Source organism: Anthonomus grandis, chromosome 3, assembly GCF_022605725.1.
Source record: "Anthonomus grandis grandis chromosome 3, icAntGran1.3, whole genome shotgun sequence".
NCBI lineage: Eukaryota > Metazoa > Arthropoda > Insecta > Coleoptera > Curculionidae > Anthonomus > Anthonomus grandis.
In genome coordinates, this window is record NC_065548.1 from 3416867 (window position 1) to 3428908 (window position 12042).

General features: G+C 31.4%; 1 protein-coding gene and 1 long non-coding RNA gene across 14 annotated transcripts in view; one reads left to right on the top strand and one right to left on the bottom strand.

The window, feature by feature from the left end:
• LOC126733889 (bromodomain-containing protein 3-like) overlaps nt 1-9538 on the top strand; it is a 90579-nt gene extending 81041 nt beyond the window's left edge. For all 13 annotated transcript variants that reach the window (XM_050437330.1, XM_050437327.1, XM_050437326.1 and 10 more), the window contains 2 exons: nt 1698-1869; nt 7532-9538. In XM_050437330.1, coding sequence (XP_050293287.1) covers nt 1698-1869; nt 7532-7597 — 238 coding nt within the window. In that variant the 3' untranslated portion in view covers nt 7598-9538. The remainder of the gene's footprint in view (nt 1-1697; nt 1870-7531) is intronic.
• The window catches only part of LOC126733898 (uncharacterized), a 134289-nt gene that overhangs the window by 21981 nt on the left and 100266 nt on the right, over nt 1-12042 (bottom strand). The window contains exon 2 of the long non-coding RNA XR_007659897.1: nt 3350-3483. This is a non-coding gene — a long non-coding RNA (uncharacterized LOC126733898). The remainder of the gene's footprint in view (nt 1-3349; nt 3484-12042) is intronic.

The window sequence follows — 12042 nt, forward strand, 5'->3', positions numbered from 1 at the left end:
TTGGGTCTTGTTGTGGACGGCTCTTTGAAATGGGATTTGCACATAGATACGTTATCTAACTAAGCTAACTAACTAAGCTCGGCATGTTTTGCCATAAGATCAATCTCAAGAGAATTAGGCTTTTTCACGGCCAAAACAGTTTATTATGCTCTTTTTGAGTGACATCTTGGTTATGCCCTTCCATTCTGGGGTACATGCTGCAAGACCCAATTTGAGCGTATATTTAAACTTCAAAAGAGAGCGCTTCGCTACTTATTAGGACTGCCAAGTTAATTTTATAAAATATAAGATCCTTACTCTTCCCTCTTTATTTATATTTGAATCTATCCAGAAAGACCATCCCACGGCTATTCACTAAGGAATGTTGATCATAATCTTAATCTGCCAATTCCACGGTCGGAATTAGTAAAGAACTCTACTTTATATCTTAATACTTTACTTAATACTTTATGCAGCAATAAAAATGCACAACCATCTGCCTTCCGTAAAAAAATCGATGACTACTTTTAGTTGTTTTCGCAATGCCCTAAAATCTTTACTACTGCAAAAAGCCCTATATACAGTAAAAGACTTTTTTAATATTTCCATTTAAAGCACACACACTGGCGTTATTAGCTACCTATTTATTTGCAAAATGTTTGCCTGCTTTTTATTGTATGTTCTATTTTATTGTATGTTTTTTTTTTGAGACTAAGGTTTTTGACAATTTTATACATTTAATTGTGTGTATATTTGTATATAAAAATTATTTTATTTATGTATTTCGACCAAATTGGACAATTTGATAATTTGAACAGTATTTTTGTTTTGTTATGTACCTATTTACTTTGTGTGTATTTTGTATGAGTATTTTTTTTATGTTTATTTGTTTATATTTGTATTTTTTTTCCTTTAGTTTTGTCGATAAAATGTAAATTTTCTGACAATACAGCATTTAATAATAAAATAATAATAATAATAATATAAATAGAAACACCCTGCGCAAGGTAACTAGAAGTGTTTTAAAGAAATGTAAAAAATGTTTTAACTAAAATGGCCGTCATTTTGAATAGTTTCATTTAATATTATTGTTACAAGTAGTTAATTGTTTTATTTAGAAATTACGTAAAAGTATAAGTTAGTAAGTTAATAATAATTGTGTGTATGACAAAATGCCAATGAAAGTCATGGTCAACTCAGCGAAAAATAAACTATTTAATTTTTTTACGTAAATTTTAAATATTTTCATAAAGTATTATACATCATAAAATAAAGTATCATAAATCATTATACATTTTAAAGGAAAAAAAGATCTTTTCAATTTAGCAAAAACACAAAACGGCCGCCATAAGAAAAAAAAAAGTTAAGGATGAAATCTCAGAACTGAAACGTCGAAAACAAAAACTGACTTCAGGTATGCGTTGTCCTTAAAAAGTTGTCCTTATAATGTCTTTACAGATTTTAAAAATACGTTGAAATCAAAAAAATACAGCCCTTTTTCAAAAATGTAACTTTTTGATCTTATCGAAATATTTCAAAATTGGAAAAGGATAAAATCGTTCTGAAACCGGCACTAAATTGGCTAACAAACTAAATGCCCTACAACTTCAAACATATTAATTCAAAGTTTCAAAAACTCAGTGCAATTGATCAAAAACAAAATAATGAAGTGAAACAAACTATATAAATAAAATATTAAAATGAATGTTTTGTCTTAGGCAAGCGGTAGCAGAAAGGGAAAAGCCGCAACAAGCCGCAAGGGTAGAAGAGCTCCGTTCTTCACCAGGGGAGGGCAGTAACTCGCCCGGATCTCTCAGTTCTGGATCGGACCGATTGTCGGATCGGGAGAGGCAAAGGCTGCAGGAACAAGAAAGGAGAAGGAGAGAAGTGGTAAGTTAGAATTTAATCATGTTTATCATCATTTAAACAATTTAACACTCTTTTGTTTATAAGGGTGTTCAAAACTATTGAGTTTCTATTAGAAATTCGTAAATGGTTATTTTAAATTTTAATGGTTATTTTAAAAGGTTAAAAAACCATAAATCAGCTGGAGCTGATGGAATATCATCAAAATTACTACTCCTTTTGCCTGACTCAGCATTGAATGCCTTAGCTTCTGCCATAAACAATTCCTTTCATAATGGCATCTTTCCAGCATGTTTGAAGGAGGCAGTGGTTATCCCTCTTTATAAGGGTGGAGATGTGAGTGAGCCTTGTAATTTCCGTCCAATTTCTATATTATCCACCCTCTCAAAGATACTTGAAAAACTTGCAAAAATCAGAATTTTATCTTTTTTGCGACATAATTGCATTTTATCTGCAAATCAGTTTGGATTTCAAACGGGAAAAGGGACTCATGACGCTGTTTTCGGCTTTTTGGAGAGTGTCTATGTGTCCTTAAATTCTGGAGAGTCCGCGGCGGCAGTGTTTTGCGATTTATCTAAGGCATTTGATTGTGTAGATCATGAAATACTGCTGTCTAAGCTCAATAATTATGGCTTTAGAGGTGTGGCATTGCAATGGCTGGAATCCTATCTGTCTAATCGTACCCAAAGAGTTACAGTATCTGGATGTTTATCCGATTCCAGATCCCTTAAAACTGGAGTACCTCAGGGTTCGGTGTTAGGACCACTATTATTTTTGCTCTATGTAAATGATTTGGGTTCATTAAAACTGCAGGGCAAAGTGGTTCAGTTTGCTGATGATACCACCATTTTATGGAATCATAGAGATTCTGATAATGTTAGAGCCCAGGTTTTTAAGGATCTTAAGATTTTATCGGAGTGGTGTGCTGCAAACAGGCTTGTATTTAATGTGGGAAAAACCTTTATTATGGGATTTAAGTGTGACGTTCAGGGCCTTATGTTTAGTGAAAACTCCCCCTTGCAAAACAAATAAAGCTGTAAGTTCCTTGGTATTACCATTGATGGTCGCCTTCGCTTCGAAGATCATATCCTAAATCTTGCATCAAAATTATCCTCTGGATGCTTTGCAGTAGGAATGGCGGGGCATGAGCTGGGAGGGGTAGTTGCACGTTCAGTGTACTTTTCTCTTATTGAGTCCCACCTTCGTTATGGCTTGCCTTTTTGGGGTTTAAGCAACAAGGGATTATTAAACATAATTTTTGTGATTCAAAAAAAGGCAGTTAGATACCTATGTTCCGCTGGGTTAAGAGATTCTTGTAAACATCTCTTTATATCTCAAAAAATCCCAACTCTTTTTTTCTCTTTTTATCTTAGAAACAGCTACTCTTATTCATAAATGTCCTAAACCTCCCTCTACTCGTAACACTGGTCATATGACTCGCCAGGTTAACGATTTTCCCTTACCAATCCCTACATCCTCCCTCACCAAGAACTCACTCATACACCTTAGCAAAAAAATTTACAACCATGTTCCTCTATGTATCAGACAAATTTTAGAAGTTAAGAGATTCAAAAAGGAATTAAAATCACTTTTATTATCCAGGGCATATTATAGCCTTGACGATTTTTTTAATGATACCTTTTAACCTGTGCTCTGACATCATTTTAGTGTTTTAGTTTTGTTTCTTGTTAAATAATTTAATTTAAATTACTTCTTCTAAATTCTGTTTTATTGACAGCTTTACTTATTTTTTAATGAAATTTATCAAAAAGATGCTTTTTTTTTCTCAATCTGTTTTGTTATGATTAATTTTGGTAATGTGTGGAAATTTTATGGTAAAGTGTTTTAGATGTTATGTTTGTTTGAAATTTGAAATTTAAAGTGAATTTGGAATTTTTTAGTTTTTAGGATGCTTGTACACAAGATTTTGTTGTCTTACGTAATATAGCACATTTTCTTTCTTTCTTTCTTTCTTTCTAATCATTGTCTCGCAAATTACCCTCGTGTTTTTGTTCAAAAGGTAAATTAGAGTCAAGATTTGACATTTCATCCAATGCACTAATTGTCTCCTAAGTTTGAATAATTATCGCTGAAAATTGCTGACCAAGGCAGAATTCGAAAAACCCCTAACTACAAATTTTTGTGAAAAAAAGTTAACTTTTGTTAAAGTTATTGGGGAAAAACAAAAAAAAAGTTTTAAGTTTAACACCCTGTATCTCAGTTAATATCAACTTTTGGATATAGGTAAATATAGTTAAATCGTAATATTTTTACATCAGGAGTCTGTGGTTTTTCCATGTACCATTAATTAGCGGACACCCTGTATTTTCATATATTGTCTTAGTGATTAGGATTAGATTCCTGTTAGACAATAAATAAATTTGAATTTTGTACTATAACACTTAGTAATATACAGTATGGACATTCTTATTTTACAACTTCTGTGTGAAATATAAAATAAATTGAATGTATAATGTATAGGTAGAAAAGTTTATAAAGAACCGGATGCTCAATATGCGCACAAACCCATTTTTCAACACAAAATCGATAGAAAATCCGGTGGCAGAGAGAAAAGACGACCGCAATATATTTTCTCTCGCTTCTTATTAAAGAAACCGCAAGAACAAAGCAGCCGCCGTACTTCGTTTCTTTGTACCTGCTGGGGATTTAAAGCCTATGACGTAGAGATGGGTCAAACCCGCTATTTTTGTATAGCAGTTGCTATTGCTACTGCTCAACTGAAATAGCAGTTAAATATAGCTGCTATTTAAATAGCAGTTATTAAATCAGCTTTATCTGACACGTTACGTATGTGTATGTATGTATATTTATTAATACATATACATAATTTTAATTAAATAAAGTTGATTGTTCTTTTTAAGAATGTTTTTTGTCCCCATTGGTTACACAACTTAATTTTTTGACTTAAATTTTAATTAAAAATTAATCTACGAAAATACGATACTGGATTCAGGATTTTTCCAACGAATTTTAATTCGCACTTACAAACTTATTATACATACAACTGTTAAAAGAGAATATAATTCGAACTTTTTTAAAATTAAATTTTCGGTTTACACGATTATTACATTATATTCGTTTAAAACGGGCTTTAGAATTTGAGAAATAAATTACGGGGACCTAACTGAAAATCTCGGCGATATATTATAAAATATATATTATTATTATTATACATATATGTAATATGAACGTCCTCCTGGCTTTACGATATTAAATATTTAGATATTCCTTGTCACCCAATAACCACCTGTTCCATACCATCATTAATTTCAAAATTTACTCCATTTCGCGTGGAATATGTACCATTTTTCTCCCATTATCTGGGCGCGATGTGCAAGGTCGAAGGCGAAGCACTTGTACGAAAGCAACGACGGCGAAAACAAGAAAATTTTGGTGTCGATACTAAGTCAGTTGTTACAATCGTTCAAACAATTTAATTAATTTTCGGTTTAAAAACCATTGTGTGATAGTGGTGACCCTGGACAGCAACTAAGAGGATCCCCTTTAAGAAGACCACAACTATCTTAATCGGTAAGTGCCCATTTGAGTAGTGTGGTACATTCGTTTTTTACAATTTTCTTACTTAGCAATTACTTACAATTTTCAAATACAGTCCACAACCTTTTCAATTTTCTATTTATGCGTTGACACCACCTCTTTTCCTACCAATAATTGTTATAAATTGCTTTAAACAGAGAAAAACAACAATAAAACACATTTTGTTTTTTAAAAACAAACCATATAAAATAATGTGACCCGAATTCCTGTTCCGGTATATTCCGGTCGTAAAGCCTGCTCTCTCCACCTTACTTGCTAAAAATGCAAAATATCCGTAAATAGTGGAAAATCGCCGAATTGCGTCTCGCCGTTCAGTTTTGCTAATCTAACCAAAATCGCCTCGCTCATTTGCTCATTATTATTTTGCTATTACAGCTGCTACAAAAATAGCAGCTATTTTTTGGGCTCATAGCAGTTACAATTATTTCAAACAAGATAGCAGTTATAAAATAGCAGGTTGCTATTTAGCAACCCACCTCTACTATGACGTAGCCTGAAGGCTTACTCAGTGTCGTTTCGTACGGGAAGTGAGTTAATCGTGTTATAAGGTATTTAAAATCTGTTGTGTGTGTTTTTTTTTTAAGTATAATAGTGAAATAGACTATAGTTTTTTTAGTTAGACTATCCGATTTTTATTGTAAAAGGTAAGTAAAATTGGTTTAAATTGTTCAATTGTCTAATAATTTAAAAAAATAAATGAAAATTAATTACTGTTAAAAATTATATTATTTAAAATATACTTTGATTTTAAGTGACAAAATAATAGGTATTTAACTTGTAGGTATATAATATGTACAGCCTAGAGTGTGCATGTGTATATTAATTTTTTTAATTCCGTCCTAGTATTAGACAATGCAGCTTATCACAATGTGCCTGTAGTCAAGAATGTTACATCTGGAAGTAAAAAACAGGAAATAGTTGACTGGCTCAAGGAACGTAATTTTACATTTGATGCAAAACTCACCAAGACAGAGTTATATGAAATAGTGTCTGAAAATAAAAAAAAGTATCCTGTAAAAACCAAGTTGGACGACCTAATGGAAAAGCATAGACACATTATGTTACGTTTGACTCCATACCACCCAGAGCTTAATCCGATACAAAAAATTTGGGCAAGTGTTAAGAATTGGGTGGCAAGCAGAAATTCCACTTTTAAATTGGCGGATGTCGAAACTTTGACAAGGCAGAAATTTGCGGGAATTTCGAATGATGAGTGGATCAATATTTGCAACTATAGACAACATAGAAAAACAATATTTCGAAAGTCATCACCTTTTTGATGAAGGTTGTAATGTGATCTGTGTAGGTCTAGGCCTGATGATGCTCCGACAGGAGCGAAACACGTGTAGCTTTTAAGCTTTTTTAAGAAATTATATAGATTGGATGAGACCGTGACTTTGTGTCCTTACTTTTGTTTTTGTTTTCGTTTGGTCTCTTAGAGAAAAATGGATGATACGTTTCTATTTTTGATGAAGCATTGGATTCTTTCAAATTTACAGTAAATACAGGCTCATCTGATGAGAAGAGATCGACTGGTCTTCATCGGATGAATCTGATTAAGGTTGTAATACACTATCTGATAGTGAATAAAAATATATAATATGTAAAATAATGAAAAAATAAAACTTTAAGCTTATACCAATTTGTTTCTTTACACAAGTCGTTTAAAATACCCAATCCTTAAAAAAAATGCGAATAAATAATAATTTTCAGCTACCTATTTGAAGTCCTGTTTTAAAAATAATTAGCGAACTGCATCCTCCTGTAAAACTATTTTTTATTAGATTTTTTATGGGCACATCACAATGCTAAAAAATATAATTTTAATTTATCTACATTTTTTTAAACGAATCTCGGAGCAATTAAATTCAAATATATGCATTCTTAGTTGGTATTTCCACTAAATCAAACGCACTTATAAAATCGCTAGCTATAAATATTAATAATTTCAACAAGTGTGCCGCCTCCACTGTCTTCAGACCTCGACCCGATCAATAGAATAACGAGATGCGCGGATTTTGCCACCTGTTGATGTCACCGGTTCTTTATAAACTTTTCTAACTATATTGGCCCAACGTTACCTCTAACCTCCAAAATTAATTTCCAGATGGCCAACAAAATCGACATGAACATGCAGAGCGACCTGATGGCAGCTTTCGAGGGCTCGTTATAGAGTGAATCCAGTAGGTGTTTTGTGGCGTATTTATTTGTAGTATGCTAGGAGATAAAGAACAATGGTGTTTTATATCCGGACTCGTCCGTAGTCGAAGAGTAATTTATTTTATGTTTGTCGGGTTCGACTGGAACCGGGCGTAGGCATGCAATAATTATTGACGTTGGTTCTTTTTTATTATAATTTGACGTGCGAGCTCTTTTTCGGTTGGCGTAAAGCTAACATGCGGTAGCGTTGGCTAGAATATTTAAAAAAAAAAAATAAAGTAGAGCCTAATAAATTATACTATATATTATTATGTTAATATTTAGTAAACTTTGACACTTAACCGACACACCGACTACTAGCTTATATGTGATTATAATTTTTTTACGTAACCTCATTTTTACTTACATTATGTTAATTAAAATGTGCATTCATTTTTTTTAATTGTTATTATTTTGTAAGTATTTTCAAATAACTTATTTTTTTGTTGTTACGAATTTATTTATGGAAACTATTATTATTTATCACGGGGTAAATCGTATTGTACATATTTTCTTTTATTTTTAGTAGTTTAATTGATATTATATTGTATTAATTGGGTTTGCAGCAGGCCCATATATATTACACGTTTCAGTTCATTTATCGGTAAAGTAGCGAATGAAATTAATTAAAACACACTTGAGATACTCAGAATTGAGAAGGGTGTAAGTTATCAAAAAGAGTTTTACTATGACAACTTATTAATACCTACCAATTGCCTTGTAATTCAGTCAAAATTAGTGTTTTAATTAAATTTGTCTGCTACTTTACTCTTGGATAATAATCCGTTGCTTCATCACAAAATCGCGATTGTTCGAAACCGATTTTCCTTTTACAAAAATCGACTGTTTGCCACAACTAATTAACCCGTGCCTGTTGCAGCCCGTTTTATTATATATTTAGCACAAAAAATTGTATAAAAAATATTTGATTATCATTGTAAAAAGTTACTATTAAGGTTAGTTAGAAAAAAAAAACCTTTACTCTTCGACTACTCTCTATTAGGAGCTCAAAGGTAATCACCCAAACGTTTATACTTCCATTTATCCTTGCGTTTGGTTAAACTTTTTTTTTATATTATGGAACATAATAATTTGTAGATTTTACTTACATTGTATATATAAAATTAAAAAAAAACATTAAATTAATATAAATCGACGTTATATGTGTACATACATTTTCTTGGGTTTTAGGTTAAGTTCTTGAAAGAGGCATGTGAGTGGTTTCGGACTGGATATCAGGTTGTTTGTGAACCTGTCGGGGTTTCTTTTTTTTCGAAATGAAGGGATATCTATCTTTATCCAGTATTAAGTAATAATTAAATATAGAAGTAAAAAAAAATAATTAAAATTATGTACTTTATTATACGGCCGCTTTAGTTCGACTGGCTTAGAAGTAAAAATTCAATTTTTTTCGATTTTCTTTTAATTACTAACAAATTACTACCTAGTAGCGCTTTAAAAAAATGAAATTATTTAATTGTACAGGGTTTTCCGTCTAAACTGCATTTACTTCTGTATTTATTATTTAACAAATTCAAGTATCTGTAAAACTACACTAAAAAAAAAGACATTAATATAGAAGTAGATGCAACAAGTAAATAAATGTCATGTTATATAATAAAATTCCTTTTTCAACTGAAACTGGAATGAACATTAATTTTCAATGTTGAACCTGATGTTCGTGTGTCTATATTAAGCCATTAACGATGTAATTTTTAATTGCGGGTTTGGTCGAAAAAAACCAACCCCGCAAACAGAATCATTATAATTCTATTTCTTTTATGTAATTTCTTTAGTTTTTCCGGAACAACCAGCTCGGAAGAATTGTTAATTAATTTTTATTGTCTTTATTGTGAATTTGAAGCATGGGTACAAACGAATTTTTTATTTAATAAATATATTTACATTACCTCAGCTTCGTGTCTTTTATTTCTTATCAAGATATGGCTGACAGAACCCAGTCAGTAATAATATAATGAAGCTTCAGTTATGTAATTAGTGGAATAATAAATCCATAGCAGTGATGTTAACTTTCGTTACTTTTAGGTACTTGTAACGATTCGTTATTTTTGATACAAGTATTCGTTACTTTGTATTAGTGATTTCGTTACTTTCGTTATTTTTGATATTATGAGTATAATGATTAAAATTCATTTAATTTTATTGCTGTTTTAGATATAAACTTATGTACGACGTATGTTCATGATATTGGACAATCAGTTATAGAAATTTTTTTTGCACTTTTAAATCTCCTAATTTTTCCGAATATGCAGTGTTATATTATGATTGTTTAGGTATATTTTCTTTATAGTATAACGATTACGATTAAGCTGTTTTATAATCGCAAAATGATGTATTTAGACCGTACACAAAATGATAAACATTTATTTTATATTTTTTCCTAAGTAGGTATATTTAAAAAAATAAATAAGTGAACGCATACATAAGACAAACTTATATTCATTTAGGCAAATTACTACAAATCTAAACAAAAAAAATAACAAAATGAATGTGTTGGTAAACTCACTTAATATTAAATATAAATTTAATACCATACATTCAATATATGTATAACAAATTGTAACTTATTTCTTAGTAGTCTTGCACAAATTGCATTTGGCTTGTCCTTCGGAAATGACTATGTAATGCAACCAAATAGCACTACGGTTTTGTATTTTCCCTTTTTTTCCATTTCGAAAAATACGCTATTACGTTTCACAGCAAAATAAACAACATGATATTCTTTCTCTTTAGAACGGGGAACGGAGAATCCCAAATACTATAGCCTCCGGCTAATCATAGCCCATATACGAAGTAGGTGAATCCCAGCCAGCAGCAAAAAAAGAACCTTAGACATCACCGGCATCGGCAATCTGCATGGCATTATAATTATATTCTCTTTGGACTGGACCCCGCAACGCAACCCGTTACATTACATAGACCCCCCGTTCTCTCGTCGTAGTCGGTCGTAGTTCATAAAATTTTTTAGACTCTCTTGCATCTCGCTGTTCGGTTCGCATAAATTTGGCTTTTCGTGATTCGTTGTTTGTGGTTAAAGTAGAAAAAATCAGTCAGAAACGAAAGTAACGACATAACGAATAAAAATTAGCTTTTGTATTCGTCACTATAAGTACATCTTAAGTAACGAATACATAAATTTTTGACATCACTAATCCATAGTAGTATGACTGAGTACTCAAACTATCCACTTCACAATTTTTTTTTGAACGATTGTAAACGGTTTTATTAAAAATGAGTTAACAAACGAATTCAATTTTGGCCTGGACAAAATTTTGAGCCTGTATTTAGAGAAATTTGATTACAAGTCTTTTTGATATCTTAACATGTCCCTACAATGTCCAACTATCGAAGGGGAAAAAAAAGGATTTTTCAAATTCGATACATTGCTGTTATACTAGACGTAATAAGTCTTGTGGCAAATTATTGAATGTAGCAAATATACAGGGTGTTTCACTTTTTTGTAGCAGGACTTTAACAGTATTTAGAAAAATTAATTTTAAGGTAGGTTTCTCATATAAATATTGATCGTCAAACTTTTTGTTTCTAAGATACAGGGCGCCAAAGTTTCCCAAAAAAAAAAAGTTTTTATTTTTTAATATCCGAACTTTCAAAGATATTGAAATCAAAATTGGTATAAACAATTCTAGGATGAAGGGTCATAATCGTAAATAATGTCATGTTCCTACGTTGGCCAGTGGCGGAGATATGACTAATTAATAATGTTAATGTGACTAAAAAAGTAGCACGCCACTGGATTAAGTCGATTAAACGATCATTTCTAAATAGTGCATTTAATTGTAAACAAAAATGCCCTCTTGATATTTTTTCGTATCTGACTCCGTTTTCTCCTCAAATTGGGTTGTAAAAATCACTTAAGATTTGAAGATAAATTTATTTCAAGCGTCTAATAAATCGCAACATAGAACAATACCACAAATACTTATAACTTATTTATAACAAACAACAGATTACAAGAACACAACAAACAATTAACAAATTTAAAGAAGGTGTTCGAAATGTGAACCATTTTTTGCAATACATAATTCACATCGACGATAAAAGATTCCATTCTAACTGAGTAAGATTCGTGAGGAGTTTTCCTCCATGCAGTTGAAGACTCCTGATTATCTCAACTCAATTTGTTAATCTTCAAACGGCAAGATCTAGGTGCTATTTGAATTCCTATGCTGAACACAGCAATAATGTGATCCGGCATATGAGTTAGGTTTGTTGAAATGATAAAACCTTTGTGAATATTTGGGTAGACTTAATTTGAAGGGTATGCAATCGTTGGGTTACTGTTACTCAACCACATCTGTGAAAAATGACACTTTAACCAAAAAAGAAGAGGGTGTAAGAGATTCTACAATAGTTCACTGAAAACTTTATATAGAATTG